We start from the raw sequence: 16,647 nt of genomic DNA, 5'->3' as shown, positions 1-16,647 counted from the left end.
ATGAAATGATCCTGATGGATCAATGATCTGATTCAGTATAAGGGCATTTTCATGTGTTCATATAAGTTAGCTAAAACAGTGAAAAATGCTTGTTTGTAGATCTGATTAAACAAAACATACCCTATAGAAATCAATCCTGTACCAGTATACATGTCATTCTGATTCTACCTATGATTTTAAGAAAGAAATTTAATTTTCAAAGCTTCTTACCCAGAGCTTTTCCAAAAAAAGGTGGGTGGGCAGATTTTGCTCAGTTCCAAATCTGAAAGATTCAGGGGTTATATAACCAGTTTTATAGGTGTTGTTGCATAGGCCAACACGTGACTTTGCTAAACCTGATTCATGCTGTCTAAACGCATGTTCTAGAATAGTTCTGAACATCACAGAGAATAATTTTTACAAACTATGTTATTCATGTTATCCTTCAAATCTAAAAACTGTAAGTTAGCTAGAACAGTGAAAAATGCACAAACATCCTATACAGTAAAATTAAAATAGGTGACATCTTGAGCCTAATCCTGCAAATACTCCATAAGGACACCATGATCACTAAGGATACCTTTAAGCCATTTACAGGTCTAGGAGTACTAACAGAAGCACACACCCCTGCCTCTCTTCTGATAGAGGGAGGCTGTGTGCTCCTATCCTGCTCATTTCTAATGTGCAGTTTTCTAAATTTCTTCAGATAAGTCTCCAGTGAAGTTTGAACAGCTGTGCTTTGTAGGACACTTGAAAACCTTTGCCTAGTGCAATGTCCATACCCTGCCTCAAACAAATGATTTGAGTTTTGTTTTTATTACTAAATTTTTCTTTAAGTTTCTCATATAGAGCCAACCACTAGGTGGCAATAGGATGCAATATATTACGTATCCAAATGGGACAGCCTCTTGTTGGGGTCGCCATAAGTCAATTGCGACTTGATGGCAGACACACACACAAAATAGTACAGTTCTGTTACATATTTCACCTGCCTTTTCTCCAAGGAAGTTACATAGATCAGTGTTTCCCAGTCTATGGGTTGCCAAAGGGGGTTGCAGACCAGCCATCCCTAATGGCAGCTCCTGCCTTGTTGGCCCTTCTTTCTCTTTTCTTCCTTTCCAGCTTCTCGCATTCTTGCCTCACCCTCCTTTGCAACAATAACAAGGGGAGAGCTGTCTGACAAATAGTAACTTTTATGGTATTAGGTGGAAGTGGTGAGGGAAAGGTTGTAGGAGCAGTTCAGCACATGGAAAAGTGAGGAGGAAAGGTGTGTGTGAGTTCAGGCTGTCTTGATGCTACTCCTTCAGCAGCCCAACCTCTTACTCAGCCCTCTACAGTGCTTCACTACCCTCTACCTACTGTGGGAGATGTGCTGTGCTTAGCCGCTTCCCACTCATCTCTGCAAACATCTGCCATTTCCTTCATTTCTTCAGCCCTGCCCCACCCTGCACCTTCTTAATCACTTGGGGCAGCCCTGGATGGGTCAACAGTATGAAGTAAATTTGGACTTGTGGGTCACCATGTCAAAAAGGTTGGGAACCACTAACATAGGTAACTTTCCCCTCCACACTTTATCCTGAGAGATAGTGACTAGCCCTAGGTTTACAAGTTTAATGGCAGAATGAGAGCACATATGGTTTGCCTGCAGAAGTTCTCAGTTTCAGTATCTAGCATTTCCAGTTAAAGGAGTTCAGGTCGCCAGTGTCAGGAAAGATCTCAGCTTCAGAACCTGGAAATCCACTATCAGTCAGATTAGAAAGCACTGAGTTAGATGTACCAATAGTTTGGCTCAGGCAGCATGTGTGTGAGCTTCTGTGCTTGATCACATAAAACACTTGACACACCTTCAGATATTAATATCACTGGTGATGTACTAACTGTATTAAACATGCACTCAGAAGTGTTCATGTATATTAGGCCAGAGTTGCACCAATCTCATTGCAGAGAAACCTCCTACGGGGGTGGGGGGTGGGCAGTGGCGTTGGAAACAATCCAAAAGTTGCTGTTTTGGTTTGTTTTCCCCTGTGATTCATGGCCAGCTTGCTTCCCTGTCCATAACTACATGTTCCCAATTGGCTGCTCCAAACACCTGGGCATGAGAGAACAAGGCATACCAAGTGCTAAAGCAGCATTTGTTCGCTGCCTGTGTTAATGTGAGGCACATCTTGCTTCTTTCAGAGTTAAGGCATTGTTGTAGACCTTCAGATAGTGCTGGCAAAAGAAATGTGGATGTGTTAGGACATCACTTCAGTTACTGGTCCACTTGCAACAGTTCAACTTAATTCCTTGCATGTTTACTTCAAAGTAAGTCCTATGGAGTTAATTGGGAGCAAGTGTGTGTAAGACTGCAGCCTTCATTGCTCAGTTGGCTTAGTTAGTTTGTCATTCTGAAACAATAATTGCTACCTTCAACCAATCTCTTCCCCTCTCTTTGTCTCTCCCCCCTCTTGGATTGGTCTCTTCTAGACTAAACAAGAGATGCTGAAACCATTGTTTAACCCTCCCTTTATACGTGACCTGGAAGTAGACAAGCTGAACTCAAGCAGTTGGGTGAGGGTTTGATAGTGGGATTTCTAGGGACAAAGAGACTACATCAATAAACACTGCAGGGAGATACTAGATAGTTTGGATTACTTTAACAGCTTTCATTTTGGATGATCATGAGATGTCCCATTTTTTCCACAGGCTAGTATACTGGCAGACAATTACTACATCTGTAGTCTAGTAACCAACTGTGAGCTAGAAGTTTGCACTACAGTGGTGGAATGCAGTTTCGTTTCACTTTGCAGATGTTCATTTTTTCCTTTATTCTTTCTATGTTGTCTTTCCTACCTTCAGTAAATTCTTTAAAAGCCTTCTACAACTGGATATGAAATGCTGTTGCCAGTAGGTGGGCTACCAAGAACTAGCATTGGGGTACTTTGTTTCCGAGGGAGCAGTGACCCTCTACTCTTGGTGCTAACACTCCCAGAAGAGGTCAGGAAATGCACTGCTGGGGTTCTCTAGGAAGAGATGGCCGCGTTAGTGTAGGCCTGAGGGGAAACTACTTGCGTCTCAGAGACTGGAGTCATACTGCTGGTACCTGGAAAGGACAAAATAGAAGTTTGCCTGTGCTGATTGGGGAAACATGTTCACATTCCCTTTACACTCAAACCCATCATGTACTAGGCACCTCTAACATTTTTTTTAAAAAACCCTTTCTCTATGGAAATGACACCTAGTGTTATTTTCCATGACTCTGTGCTAGAAAATGAATGGAGGTGAATGTCTCATGGCTCAAGTGAAAACGGGGTCAACAGTGTAGCACTCTTCTTCAAACATGGAGCATAATGAGATTATATGCGATTGAGAGAATTGAGGAAGTCAATGCTGAGGAGGCATATGGCAAGAGAGACTGGATTCGAGGTGCTCAGGTACTGCTCACCCCAGTTGGTGGGAATGAACAGGAAAGGCCATAGAATTTAGCCTATACAGTGAAGCAGGTCTGCCTGAGTCACCTTGATATTAATAGGCCACAAGCAGAAATCGGGAATGACCCAAATATGTCATGCCAGCGGTGCTTAGAGGCCACCAGCACAGGAAGATTTCGTGTCTCAGCTCTCCAGTGCTGAAGAACCCCTCAACATTTAGAAACGAAACCCGGCAGGGGATGCAGCTAGGCTATCTCCCACTTCAGGGCTTTCCTGACTCCCCCACTTCTGTACATAGGTTAATGAACCTACAAAAATTATTTCTTAATCATCTCAAAAAGGTAGCATCTGGACACCATAGCATCAGTGGTCGGACAGATAGGTGAATCAATATGAACAGGTTCACACAGCCTCCGACTATTTTACAAATACATACACATTTATAATTTAAAAAATCTAATGAAGATTTGGTCTGGCACAGCCATTTCTTTCTCATTAGTAATTCCTGCTACTGAAAAAATTTTTTTTAAGAAGAGTCTATATATGTCTTTTGTTAAGTCTCCAGTGAATGCTGGTATTTCCTTACAAAGGTGGAAGTTTTCAATTCCTCTCTCTTGCCCGCCTAAGAATGAGATCTGCTTGCCTTGCTTTACCAGTTCTGCCCCACAAACAGAATGGGAGAAGAGAGAAATAATGAAGTAAGATATCCAAACATTAAGGACAGCTCAGCAAGATTCCTATTCGCTCCACGTCTGCATAGTGAATCCTTGAGATAATCCCACTCTTCCCATCATTCCTCTTCCAACTTCTCCCTAACTTCTAAAGGCAGCGACTCATAGATTGTGCTTTCCACCTCCAGACCAGCACGCTTGAGGGAGCGGCATGTGCCAATTTCCTGGGGCAGGAAGTCCAGTTGGTTCCCTTTCAGCTCTAGTGTGGTGAGCAAAGTCAGATTGCCCACACGTTGAGAGAGGCGATGCAGTTTGTTGTATCCAGCTTTCAGAGTCTTGAGTTTCTTGCAGAAGAAGAGTTCTTCAGGCAGTGCTTCCAAGGAATTGTGAGAAATGGCAAAATACTGAAGGTTGTATAGGGCTCCCATTCCAATGGGGATGACCCGGATGTTATTGTTGGAAAGATCCAAATAACGCAGTTTACTGCACTGGAACAGTTGGTGAGGGAGGATCTCGATGTTGTTATGGCTGAGGTCAAGGCGTTCTAAAGTCTTGAGCTTGCGGATATGATCGGGGATGGTGGTGATGTGATTGCACCAAAGTTTGAGACAGGTTAGCTTGCGGCAATGCTGGAAACTGAGGATCTCCTCAATGGAATGTAGCTGATTGTCTTTGAGGTCCAACTCCTGCAGATTCACCAGGCTGAAGACGGCATGAGGGATGCGTTCCAAACTGCAGTTTATGAGCTTTACTTCTTGGACAGAGAAAAGCTTCTTGAGATTATTGAGGGTCACCAATTTAGTCCCATCATTGTGGATTATGAGCTTCTGCAGATGACTGGCAACATCAGTTACACTGGGAGGCAATTTTGAGATATTGCTATACAGCTCCAGAGTCTTCAGGTTTTTTAGTTCACGCAGGCTTTCTAAAGTCCCTGCCCGTCCTATCTCCAGGCTGAAAACCCCTGAGATGTGCAACTCTTCCAGACTTCTCAAATTGTAGGTCCACAGTGGTATATCTTTTATTTCATCAAACTTTACATTCATCACCTTCAGCTGTTCACGGAGGAATAAAAGACCAGTAAAAGGCAGTTTAACAGGGCAGTTGATCAGTGAAAGCTCCTGGAGATTGACCAGTTGAGTCACTGAAGTTGGGAATGTAACATCTTTGAGGAGCTCCAGTTTCAGGGATTCCACCTCGGTCAGTTCAAAGATGGTGTCAGGCAATCCGGGAAGCATAAAGAGGTGGAGTTCCAACCGGCCATGAGGGTTCTTCTGCAACTTCTGACGCAGTTTCTCTACTGTCCATTCATGATTAAGGTTGAGCTGTGTGAGCTTGCACTCACTGACCTCTGAGAGGAAAACAGCAAACCTCTTGGAGTAGAGAGAATCATACTGGTCAATAAGGTGGAGCATGAAAGCAAAGTCATTCTTAACATCAGGAATGTCACTGATGCCCGTCTCTTCACGTGCATACTTGAAGGAGTACTCTTTAAGCGGACGGTGGAAGAGCCAGTAAAGAGTGTAGAGGCAGGTCATGCCATATACGCCAAGGAAGCAGATGTAGCAGATGGCTAGCTTAGAGAACAGATGTGCTTTGGTGTGATTACAGCAGAAATGGTCATAGCCGGTCATGTCTTCCATCTTGACAGTGCATGGCACTATGAAGCTAATATTGTGAACTAGTGCAGCATTATAGGCAGTGATGATTAAGAACTTGCAGACTTTGAGAATGGTTTGGCGAATGTACATGGTATAAAGGATGTCTCCTTTTTCCACATGGAGCCGGAACTTCTTCACTTTTTCAAAGAGAGCCTTGGCCTGCTCCCCTTCTTTTTTATCCAGGAGGCTAATGGGGGTGGACTCTGCAACCTTCTTATCTGCAATGGACCCTCCAGTGGTGTTAAGCTCAAGAGACTCACTGGGAGCACTACTTTTCCTTCTCCGATCCCTCTTCGCTGGACTGGCATTGTCCTGGTTTTCCACAGAGACTTCTGAGATGGCCCTAGTAGTCCAGGGTGAGTCAAAGCACTTGCTCAGGATGGAGATGAAATGTTCAATCTTGGAACTGGTACCAGGAAATTTGAACCAAAAAGAAGCACACACCATGAAGATGAGGGTGTGGATAACGACGAGGTAGGGGAAATACTTGGCATACCAATGGAGGGCTGTCTCATAGCACATCTGATTGATGAAGCTGTACTGTTGGATGTCTAAATTGTTTCGTAATCCACTCATTTCTTGGTATGTGGGGGACTCAGTTGTCTCGGAGGCATTTATTATTTTCTTGGTGAAGTCTTCACAAGTGACATCAGCAAAGGACGTACCACTGGGGACATGGTTGGGAAGACAGATGATCTTATCTTGTGTCACCTGCCATGCCATGTTGGAGAAAAGAGAGAACATGATACATCACAGAATGCAGGAGAGTAAAATAGTTTACATAAGCTTGGGCTCTGGATCAACTCAAACTAAACAAGTGCAGCAGAATGAGGCGGGAATGAAGCAGAAGCCAAGCTTGCCCTAGACCAAATGGTACCTCTGGCAGGGAATATCTTTGGATCCCCCTTCATTTAATCAGAGTCTAAATACCATGTTTTAATTGTACTTGAAGCCCGTTTCATGACTTTGATACACAATTTGCATTCATGATTTATCCCTATCATATAAGAGAACAGATTTGCACCCCAGTACAAATAAATCTTAATTAATTCATGCCAGATATAGATATAGATCTATGGAGTCCTGGAATGAGTTGCAGGGGGTATCTCATTTTCCCTAATGCACTATTTTTTCTTTTCCTTCCCTGAAAACCCTTGTAGCCTCTTCCCTTTTCCTGCTTTCTTCTCTCCTTCCCACCCACCAGCCAACCTATCTTATTCCGCTCCCCAGTCCTCAGCTTTCCTTTCTTCCCTCCCCCAGTAGCCTGTACCTGAGAAAACTATGGCCTAGTTGTATGGAGCTGGTTGCCAGGTCAGGCCCAGATGCACAGTGGAGAACCCACAACAATTTGCTGATGTCCCCCTGTATCCCACTCCCCATTCTATTTCTTTCCACCTGGCAAACCCCATATCCCCCGTTTTCTCTGCTTCCTTCTCTCCATTCCACCCACCTACCAACCTACGTATTACCTGCTCCCCATTTTCAATTATATTTATTATTACCTCATTCATACATTGTCTTTCTCCACAATGGGGACCCAAATCAGTTTACATAATTCTCTCCTCAATTTCATCCTCATAGCAACCCTCTGAGGTAGCACGGGGTTTGAGTACAGTGGCACCTTAGAGACCAACAAGATTTGTAGAATGTAAGCTTTCAGGCACCCTTCATATTTCACTATAGATGCCAATTTCTTTTCAAGTTTCATTATATCTTTACATCCTGACATCTTCCTTTACTACACCCCTCCAATCTAATCAAGCTGCATTGTACCTTTACATCATGATGCCCTCCCTAGTAACCCCCCACTCACCTTTGACTGGGAGATCCCTGGCTCAGGGATCTCCATTCCTACTCGTGTCTGAGAAAGGGGGTATCTGAAGAATTGAGCTCTGACTCTTGAAAGCTTAGACTCTGGAAAATTTTGTTGGTCTCTAAAGTGCCACTGCTGTTTACTGCAGACCAACGCAGCTACCCACCTAAAACCATCCTTTGAGGTAAGTTGGGCTGAGAGTGTGTAACTGGTTCAGAGTCGTCCAGTGATCTTCCCCAGCAGAGTGGTGATCTGAAGCTGGGTCTTTCATATCCTAGTCTGAAACTCTAACCACTACAGCACACTTATTTTTGTGGGGTGGTTACTAGTGAACAGTAACCACCCCACAAGGAAACTCTTGAAAGGAACTATCTCCCAAGTCTAGGATAATGGGGATGGAGTTCTGGCGACAACAGCTGCTCTCCTGAAGTGTTGTTCTAACTCATAATCTCTTATTTCCAGATGGGAGTAATTTCTGTTTGCTAAGTGGCCTGCCTGACTTTCTCTGGTAATTATGTCATTGTAAGGGATCCCCTCTCCCCGACTTTGTCTCAGAACAACCCCCCCCCCAGTTGCTCATCCCTGCAGTAGGCCATCAGTTGTGTATGTATTTATTACATAGTTCTATTAATGTACATGGTGCTTTTTCAGAGTGCAAGAAGACAAGTCTCTGCCCCAAGGATCTTACAACCCAAAATTTGAGATAAGGGGACAACAAAAAAAGGGAAGAGGGTAGGAGTTCCCTTCATGGAAAGAATATGCATTAATTTGACTTGGATGTATACAGACTTAGTTTAAGTAAAGCTTCATGGAAAAGGTGGCTTTTGAGGAGGGATTTGAAGGGAGAGATGGCATCATGCAGGTATTCGGGAAGGAATGCACTTCCAGGTATAAGGAACAACAAGGGAGAAAGGGCAGCATTGTTTTATGGAGCAGGTACCTTTGAATAGCTAAAAGTAGGCGAGTTGAAGGATTAAAGTTATGGTCATGATTTTTTCCACACTTGCCCAGAGTCTCCAACCTTTTGAACCCCCTTTGCTACCAATAAAAGCCAGTGCAATATATCCCGAGGATGCCAATGGCACTGCAGTCCTGTTGAAGTTTTATATAGTGCCCCCCACCCTACTCACCTGCAGAGTGCAGCCAAAAACACCTATCATCAGCATGGCGACAGTGATATACTCAGCCAAGACATCCCACCACGGCTTGAGAACTTTGAAGGCAGGCTGCTGGTCTGTGAATTGCTTGAATTCAGCTACTGGGATCATGCTGCCTGCCAAAAAATAGCAAGGAATTAGAATAGCGCGAGTCTCTCTGACCAGTCTCTCTTCCTCGGGAAAGCCTGTTTTAATCAGTGTGGCTCACGGTAGGTTCTGTAGCCTATAATTTGTGCATCGTATACTCCAGGCTGCTCACCTTTAAATAATTCTACTACAGACAAATAAGGGCCAAGGGCTAAGTGTGCTCCCTCATCTGGTACTGAAATGCAAACGCTTCTGAAGTAGAGAAGCACACAGTACTTGGCCAGCAGAAATGAGACACAGGAATTCTCAAGGCTGTCTCTTTTCAAACTAGATGAGATGGTGGGAAATCTGTGAATGGCTGTCCCATGTGACTGTACTGGTAAAGAGCAACTGGAAAGCCCTCTGTCCAGACTGGTACTGTGGTGCACGGGAAGGGAAGTTAAGTTTTCAAATGATCCACCAGAACTGCTGTTTGCAACACTGGGGGAAATATACACATTGTGGCCCAATCCAGATTTCCCTCCCCTTCCATATGTCTGCTTTATACTAGTAACAATGCTATTCACAGATCTTTAACGTGTGTGGCCTACAAAAAAGCTGCAGCCATTTTCACTCATATTACCTAATATGGGGGGGGGGGTCCTAATTATTAAATTGGAAGATTTTTTAAAAGTTAAATGGGAAAATAAAGATGTGACTAGTGCTTTTCAGTGGTCTCTGGCAACCCTATGAATCTCTCACCCAACCGTATATAGATACTGCTCATAGATTTGACTGAGGTTGCTAGATTAGAACTGTGTCAGTACTACTTGCTAACAAAATTTTGGACTGGCATCATGAAGGGCCTGGGATAAACAAGATATCAGGTTCTCATCCTGAGGGTGGTAAGTTTCTAGTACCATTCTCAAAATGACATGGAAGGTCATTCCATTAGCCAGTAGAGTCAGGGATGTAGCCAGGGCAAGGGCCAGAGGGCACACTATCCCATCCAGATCACTAGTTTGCCCCACGTGGAAATATGGCTGTTACTGTGGAAGGATGGCTGTTGTTATGAACCTCAGGAATGGCAGCTCCTAAATGGGAAGAGGGGGCTCTTTGCTGGAGCTGGATCCAAGGACAATGAAGCTGGCCCTGGCGACTTCCTCTTCTCCCTCTGGCCTCAGAAACAACATAGCCAGGGTGAGGCCAGTAGGTTGCCACCATCACCACCCTGCTGCTGAGCATGGAAGGCCAGCTACTTTCCTGAATGTAGAGTCTGACAGTGTCACATCTCTGTAGTTAATGGAAGGTGAAAGTGATACCAACAGAGCTTTCAGTGAACTTGTGACTGTATTAGATTCTCAAATAGATCTAGATGCACACCAGTAACTTCTTCGTCCTCACTCACCCAAACAGAGAACTCATGGTGACGGTGGATCTGACATCCAACACCAGCAGAAAAATCTAATCTGTTGATGTACTGAAATAGATATATTGATCTTGCTTGGTATAGCTTATACAGAGTTCCCTCATCCTGCTCTTTTGACTTAGAATGGGGTGTCAGAAAGCCCGAGGTAAGAATTACATGAGTTATCTGAGCCTGGAATGAAGTCTTCTGCAGGGTTCCCAGCAGAACCAGACCTGTATAATCTCACAGCAGTATTCCTGCCCAGGGCCTAGTCTCGGCCAACATGGAACAGAACAGTCTTTGAGATTCTGGTTGCCATAGTAGCTGGGCTCTCACACCATTAGTCTGCTCACACATATCAGAGGAATGGCTTAGAAGGTGCCAAAGGTAACCAAGGAGGTGAGAGTTCAGTCTACCCACCTCCCTCGACATTCAATATTAGTTTACCCCAGCAATCCAAAATGAAAATATTTCTGAGCAGTATTATCATTGAATATCCTTTCTTTCCTCTGCCTCTACATTCAATTGGAAAAACAGAACAAAGAAAAAGAAAAAATGAATATAATACAACCATATATTAATTCAACTGTAACACTGAGAAAAAAACATACGGTTTTATATCATCTTCAAAGCTGACATTCCAAGCCCATTATTCAATATAGTTATTAACATGACTATATCAAAAGATTAATACCCTGCTATAATACGTTAACTTGGACATAAATACGTTAATATATAATATAATACATTAATTTGGACATAATATTAAGATCCTGCTACAATATGTTAATTTGGCCATTAGTATGACTGGTTCACCCCCGGGTCATTCTACTTAAGAGAGAGATGGGGGCATGTTAAAAGGACTTCAGTGCCTGATTTTCAAACACCAGAGGGCAGCATTACAGCAGACTGGACAACCATGGAATCTGGTCATTAAATTTTCGCTTTAGGGCTACTTTGTAAATTTCAGTGCACCTGCATTACCTGCAGATGTGCTGGGAAACCCCAACCGATCACAATTTCTCAGCATACGTACAAGCTCACATGTATGTGAGATCATCTCATGTGATTATGCAGATCTGTTATTTATGACACAAAATTATGCATGAGATTGTGTTTAGAAGGCCTGGTAAGAAAATCTTCTTTCACAAACAATTAGAACAGTTGATGTCAGCCTGACATCAACAGTTAACTAACAGCCTGAGAACTGGGCACACACCCTTGTCCTCATGCTGCCACCCACCCTTTTCTTCAGTGACACCTGCAGAAAAGCACAAGTGTGGTGGCGACTGCATGCCCCCCCATGGCCCTAAAAGCCCCCCTTTCCACCATACCATACTGCAACAAACTGGGTCAGCAGGAAAAGAGCAATAAAACCCTTTAAAGGGTTAAAAGAAGGGGTGTACAGTTGAGAGCTGCCCTGCACCATTCTGAAGGTCCACTGCCTTTCTGTATAGGCAATGGAGGGTGTGTCCACATGGACACTTGCCCCAGAGCAGCTTCAAACATCCCCTTTAAATTAGAAAAAAACAGGCTTAGTTTTTCTCCATTCTTAAAGGGGAAGGCCCTGGGGACAGAATGAGTCACACTGAGAATGAGCACAATGCCATGTGACCATTCCCCTTTAATCTGGGGGCTTGGCAGCCAGGGTTGAACGGGGACTGGATTTTTTGATTTACTGTAAGAGTTAACTATCTTAGCAAAACATGGAATTCCTCACTCATCACAGATGTTAACCAGCTTAGAATAACTAGTTAATGGTATCTGTATTGTTCTTGATTAGCTTTGAACTTTACATAATTATAGTTCATTCTGTACTTCCTGTATTTTGTGGCTTCTTGACAGTGCTGTTTTTTAAATGCCTCCTACATAAAAAGCTCAGTCTAGTGAGGAGCCACTTATTGCATTTGAGGAAGTGGATTGTGAACCTCCTTGGGCCAATCAACCTCTCTCATCTTAACCTACCTCACAGGGTTGTTATGAGGATAAGACAGAGGCGGGGAGAACAATGTGGGAAGCTGCTTTGGGGATAAAAGCAGGGTATATACAGATAAACAAATATACAATGTTATACTGGAATAAAATGTTAGTCTTAAAAGTGCCACAAGGCACCGGTTTCATTTTTTTGTTGCAACAGGCTTAAATATGGCTAACCTTCTGAAGCTATTGAGAAGTATTCGGCCTGGTTCCTGCAGACAGAAAGGTCTCTGCCAGCTTTTGAAGATACAGGTTGTAAAAAAAGAGCACACCACGGATTGCTTCCTGTTGTTGGTCCACAGCAAACCAAGTTCTCCAGCTTCCTGCTGCTAACTCTAGCTAGGCCTTCTCTCAGAAGCAAACAAATCCCCGCCCTTCAGCCGCCAAGCTCAGATCTTTTGGTGGAACAGGCGGCAGAGTGAGCAGCAAAGCTCCTCCCACAGATCAAGTACCGGATCCCTCCACCCCCTGGGGCTGAGCCGGGAGGCTTCAAAAGGCCAGAGGTGTGCATCCATTCAAGTATGATGTAAAGCAGTGAAAATGAAGGAGGGGGGAACTCCTCCTCTGTGCCTGGCCACCCCATAGGAAGCTTTCTACAACTGAGTATTTGTGCTATGGATCCTTGGTGTTGATCTCTGGAACCACACACCCACAAATGGGCAATCATTTCCTAAGACGGGACTCAGGAATTCTTTACTGAGGTTGGGGCATGGGCGAGCTCCTGTTGCCTGTCTCCTGTTGAGGGAGAGATCGTAACCCCTCCCCCATTGTCCTCCGACCCGCCTAATGTTGTATACCATCTCCCACCCCATGGGATGTATTGGATTGAGTTTGGCAGTAAGGGCTGCTGTGTAGAGCTGCTGCCTTCTTGTACTGAATTTTGAGTTTTAATGTGGTTTTATTACTTGATGTTACCCACTCTGAGCCCGCTTGCGGGGAGAGCAGATTATAAATTTAAAAAATAAAATAATAAACATACTACAACTTGGATACTTTGCAACTCGATGCAAGCAGAGCAACGAGGAAATGGTGGTGCCTTATGAGTAGGGGAAATTCTGAGCCATGCTCACTATATAGGTTTTTATCCCCCCCCCCCGCCCATCTTGGTTCCCTTGTGGAGTATGGCAATACATTCCACATTTCTCCGGGGATCGACGCTCCCTTTGAACTTCAAATTAATCAACTTGTGGGTATATTGCTCCGACGCACCCAAGGTGTGTTACCAATTCCTGGCTACACTCGTCACATTTTTAAAGGCACGAGTTGTTGCCAAGCTCTGCCCGTTGAGAATGCTCAAGCCTCCCCCACGGGCAGGCAGAAAACGCTCCCATGCGCAAAGGCTCCTATGCAAAGACGGCGGGAAGCTGGCGCCACCGACCGCCTTTCTCGTCCTCCCCCTTCTTTTTCTGCTTATCTCGCTACTGGACCGCCAATGTCTCCTGCTCCGCCCCTTCCCATCTCCTAGGGAAATTTAGCAGCTCTGCTGAGAGCAAAGCAGTTAAGCGCATTGTCTTTGCCGGCGTCCTTTTTCTCTCTCTGCGGGAGGCTGCCGAATTCTGGGCCTTTTCCTCCATCTCCCACCGCAGTTCCACTGTAATAATTTTAATCTTACTCTTTTATGATGTTATACATCTATTCCCCCTTTCCCTCCAGATAACTATCTATATAGCCAGAGAAATAGATATCGGTCATTAGCTCCGAATGTAGATCAAGGTGACAAAGAGATCTCCGGTCTAGGAACCATTGAGGAATAATCACAATATTTTGGAAAAATAGTAGTTTGGAAGGCAACCTGCTTGACAGAATCATTGTTCGAACTCACGTGCTCAGCACCCCCCCCCCCATTTTCTTGCAACTGCCAGCCCCTTCGCCTGCCACAGCTCAAGGCCTCTGTAACTCATCTGCTTTCCCTGGCTCTCCCACAGCTCTCCAGCTTGAAACTGCTATAGAGTTGTTCAATTGTTGCTGGAGAGTCAGGATCTCTGTATACCTGGGTGTAGAATCCGTGTACACGCGAGGCATTACATTCCACACGTGGAGTTGAAGGTGCAATTTAAATCTTACATGTGTCTAGGTACTGGTTCCCATTTTTAAAGTGAATGCAGCATGCTTTGTCTTGTTCTTATAAACAGATGTGGGCAGGTAACTGCAGAATATATACCGTTCTCTGTAACGTGTTTACAGGTTAGCTTATCGGACTAGAACCTGGGAGACTCGGGTTCAAATCCGCAGAAGCTCACTTGGGCAAGTAACTTCGAGTTAGTTTCTGTCTCTGCCTAACCTACCTAACACGACTGATAAAATGGGGAAGGTAGAATCAGACGCGAGGCTCTGAGGTCTCTCAAGGAAAGGCAGAATAAAAATTTACCAAATCAATAAATAGCCATTCTCCCCCGCACCCAGTCCCCATTGGCAGGTGCCACCATCCGACGAGAGTGTTTTCGCCGTGAAGCAAGAGTAAGAAGGGCCGCCGGGAGCCTGCGCACACTGAGGGCCCTTCACCAACGAGTAATCTCCCAACCCAATCTCACTTAGATTTAAGGGCTTCCAGAGCCCGAGGGAACAGAACTAAGGCAAGTTGGCGTAACTAGGCGAAAAGACCTGACGGACGAGTTCCCCCTCTCCAGCCTGCTCCTTTCATCCACTTGCCCTTCCCGTTCTTCCCTCAGAGAAGAATCGTGCCCCCTAACCCCAAACTGGCGCTAAAATCCCAAGAAGACCGCCACCTTCTCCCGTTTACTTAAGGGGAGAACGCTGGGGCAACGATTCTCGGCCTGATTCCCGAGGGCTGGCTGAGAACGCAGCCCCCTCAGCCCCACGCACTCGTCCGACCGCTCGTTTCTCCCAGGCCCTAATTCCACCCCCACCCCCGTCGAGCATTGGCTGTGGGAGCGGCGGGCCCAACCACCCAGGCTCAGAACAAGTCAATCCGCGGGAATGGCTCGGGCCGCCAATCCGGAGCTCTCCTCTGCCTCCTTCTCCATGCAAACTTCCTGGGGAGTAAAACGCGGCTCCTTTGGCTTGGAGCCAGGCCCTCCCTTCTCGGAAGAACGAAGATCTGCTCCAGAACCGACGCCCCTTGGAGGAGGCAGACCTTCTCCCCACCGCGGCTGCCGCCCGATGCTTGCCTGTGGCTCCTGGACTCCCGCAGCCGCCGGTCTCGGTCGGGCTGCAGCACCTGCTCCCGCTCTCCTTCTCCGGCCCCCTCGGCTGGGCGATGGCCCTCGCTGGCTCCCCCGGCGTCGCCCCGTGCAAGTCGCCGCGCCTTCCTCCAGTGGAGTGCCTCTCTCTCCCGGCGCTGCTGCCTTCCTCCCCATTGCCCTGAGGTGGCTTTGGGAAGGGAGGGAGGCAAACGCAGGGCGCTGTCGCCGACTAGAAGCCGAGAGGAATCCGCCCCGACGGCCCACGCAAGGCGGAACGGCCGGAGACTGGGGAACCACCCACTGGAGAGCTTCCACCTCCACCCCAGCTTCCGCGGCTGATTTCCACACGGGAGCTGGGCGGGCACGTATGAAGCAGATGAATAATGTGTGTGTGGTGGCTGTAAAGGGTTTTGATGACCTGGCCAGCTGAGGTCAGAAAGATGAAGCCACTAACATGTACCGGCCTTGCCCTGTGAACGGGCTGAAACCTGGTAGTCAGAGAGCTGAGCTGAATTGGGTCTTGGGATCAGGGGTCAGAGAGCTGAGTGCTTTTTGTCTACAGTTCAAAGGAATGAATCCAAGGAGATGGTGAACTGAACACCTGTCTGCCTTTTCATGCCAACACCTCAGTGAGGCAGCTGTTTATCTAAAACCACTTTAAGAGCAGATGCGGGCAACATGTTGCTCTAAATGTCTTATTGCTGCATCTGTCTACCACGTTTTTATCCCTCCCTTCCTCCAAGGAACTTGGGGCAACATACATACTTCCCCCTCCCATCCTTGCAACACCCCTGTGAAGTAGTTTAGCCTGATAATGACTGGCCCCGATCTAGTGGGACTCATGGCTAAATGGGAATATAAACCCAAAAAATCCCAGTCCTGATCCAACACTTTACACCACACTGAGTGTTCTGAATGTGTGACTGAAAGTTGAGTGTGTAAATTGTTTTCAAGGTGAATGCAGGTTATAGGAATGCTCTGTATAATGTTTAACCAGTGGTGGCTCATTCATGTATACACCACTTGATCAAGTGATGAATTTGCAGCCTGATTCTATTCAAGTTTACTTGAAAGTACAACCTACTAGCTTCTGTAGGGTTGCAGATAACAGTATATTCAGGACTGCAGCCAAAATTTTAATTCCTCTCTATAGCATAGTTTTCCAGTTACCTTGTGGGTAACATGAAAACTGAAATAAGCATTTATATAGATTTTGTTACTTTTGCAAAATCACAATCGTTTGAGTGGAAAGATGGTATGCTGGAACCTTCCTATGACATTTCTATTGTGTAGCGGGAAAAGTAGACATGTGAAACCCTGATTCAAACCCCTAAGCTCCCTGAGGGCCAGTCATTCTCAGCC

The 16,647-nt window shown here is 45.5% G+C and overlaps 1 protein-coding gene across 1 annotated transcript; it reads right to left on the bottom strand.

Moving 5' to 3' along the window:
* Positions 1–2,628: 2,628 nt before the first annotated feature.
* On the bottom strand, positions 2,629–15,501 carry LRRC8E (leucine rich repeat containing 8 VRAC subunit E). Its single transcript, XM_054978423.1, has 3 exons — positions 15,271–15,501; positions 8,665–8,807; positions 2,629–6,432 (listed from the first exon to the last, which is right to left on the bottom strand). Exons 2-3 carry the CDS (start codon positions 8,800–8,802, stop codon positions 4,180–4,182), a joined length of 2,391 nt encoding a protein of 796 aa, XP_054834398.1. The 5' UTR covers positions 8,803–8,807; positions 15,271–15,501; the 3' UTR covers positions 2,629–4,179.
* Positions 15,502–16,647: the final 1,146 nt, after the last annotated feature.

This window comes from Eublepharis macularius, chromosome 4 (genome assembly GCF_028583425.1).
Source record: "Eublepharis macularius isolate TG4126 chromosome 4, MPM_Emac_v1.0, whole genome shotgun sequence".
In the NCBI taxonomy this organism is placed as follows: Eukaryota; Metazoa; Chordata; class Lepidosauria; order Squamata; family Eublepharidae; genus Eublepharis; species Eublepharis macularius.
Note: the sequence above shows the minus strand (reverse complement) of the source record. Positions and strands in the feature narration are given on the sequence as shown.

Excerpts from the sequence above, each read along its gene's own strand:
- LRRC8E (XM_054978423.1), bottom strand. The coding sequence starts at position 8,802 with ATGATCCCAGTAGCTGAATTCAAGCAATTCACAGACCAGCAGCCTGCC. Across the intron at positions 6,433-8,664 it reads TTTTTGGCTGCACTCTGCAG|GTGACACAAGATAAGATCAT; the intron begins GTGAGTAGGGTG and ends ATGGCATGGCAG.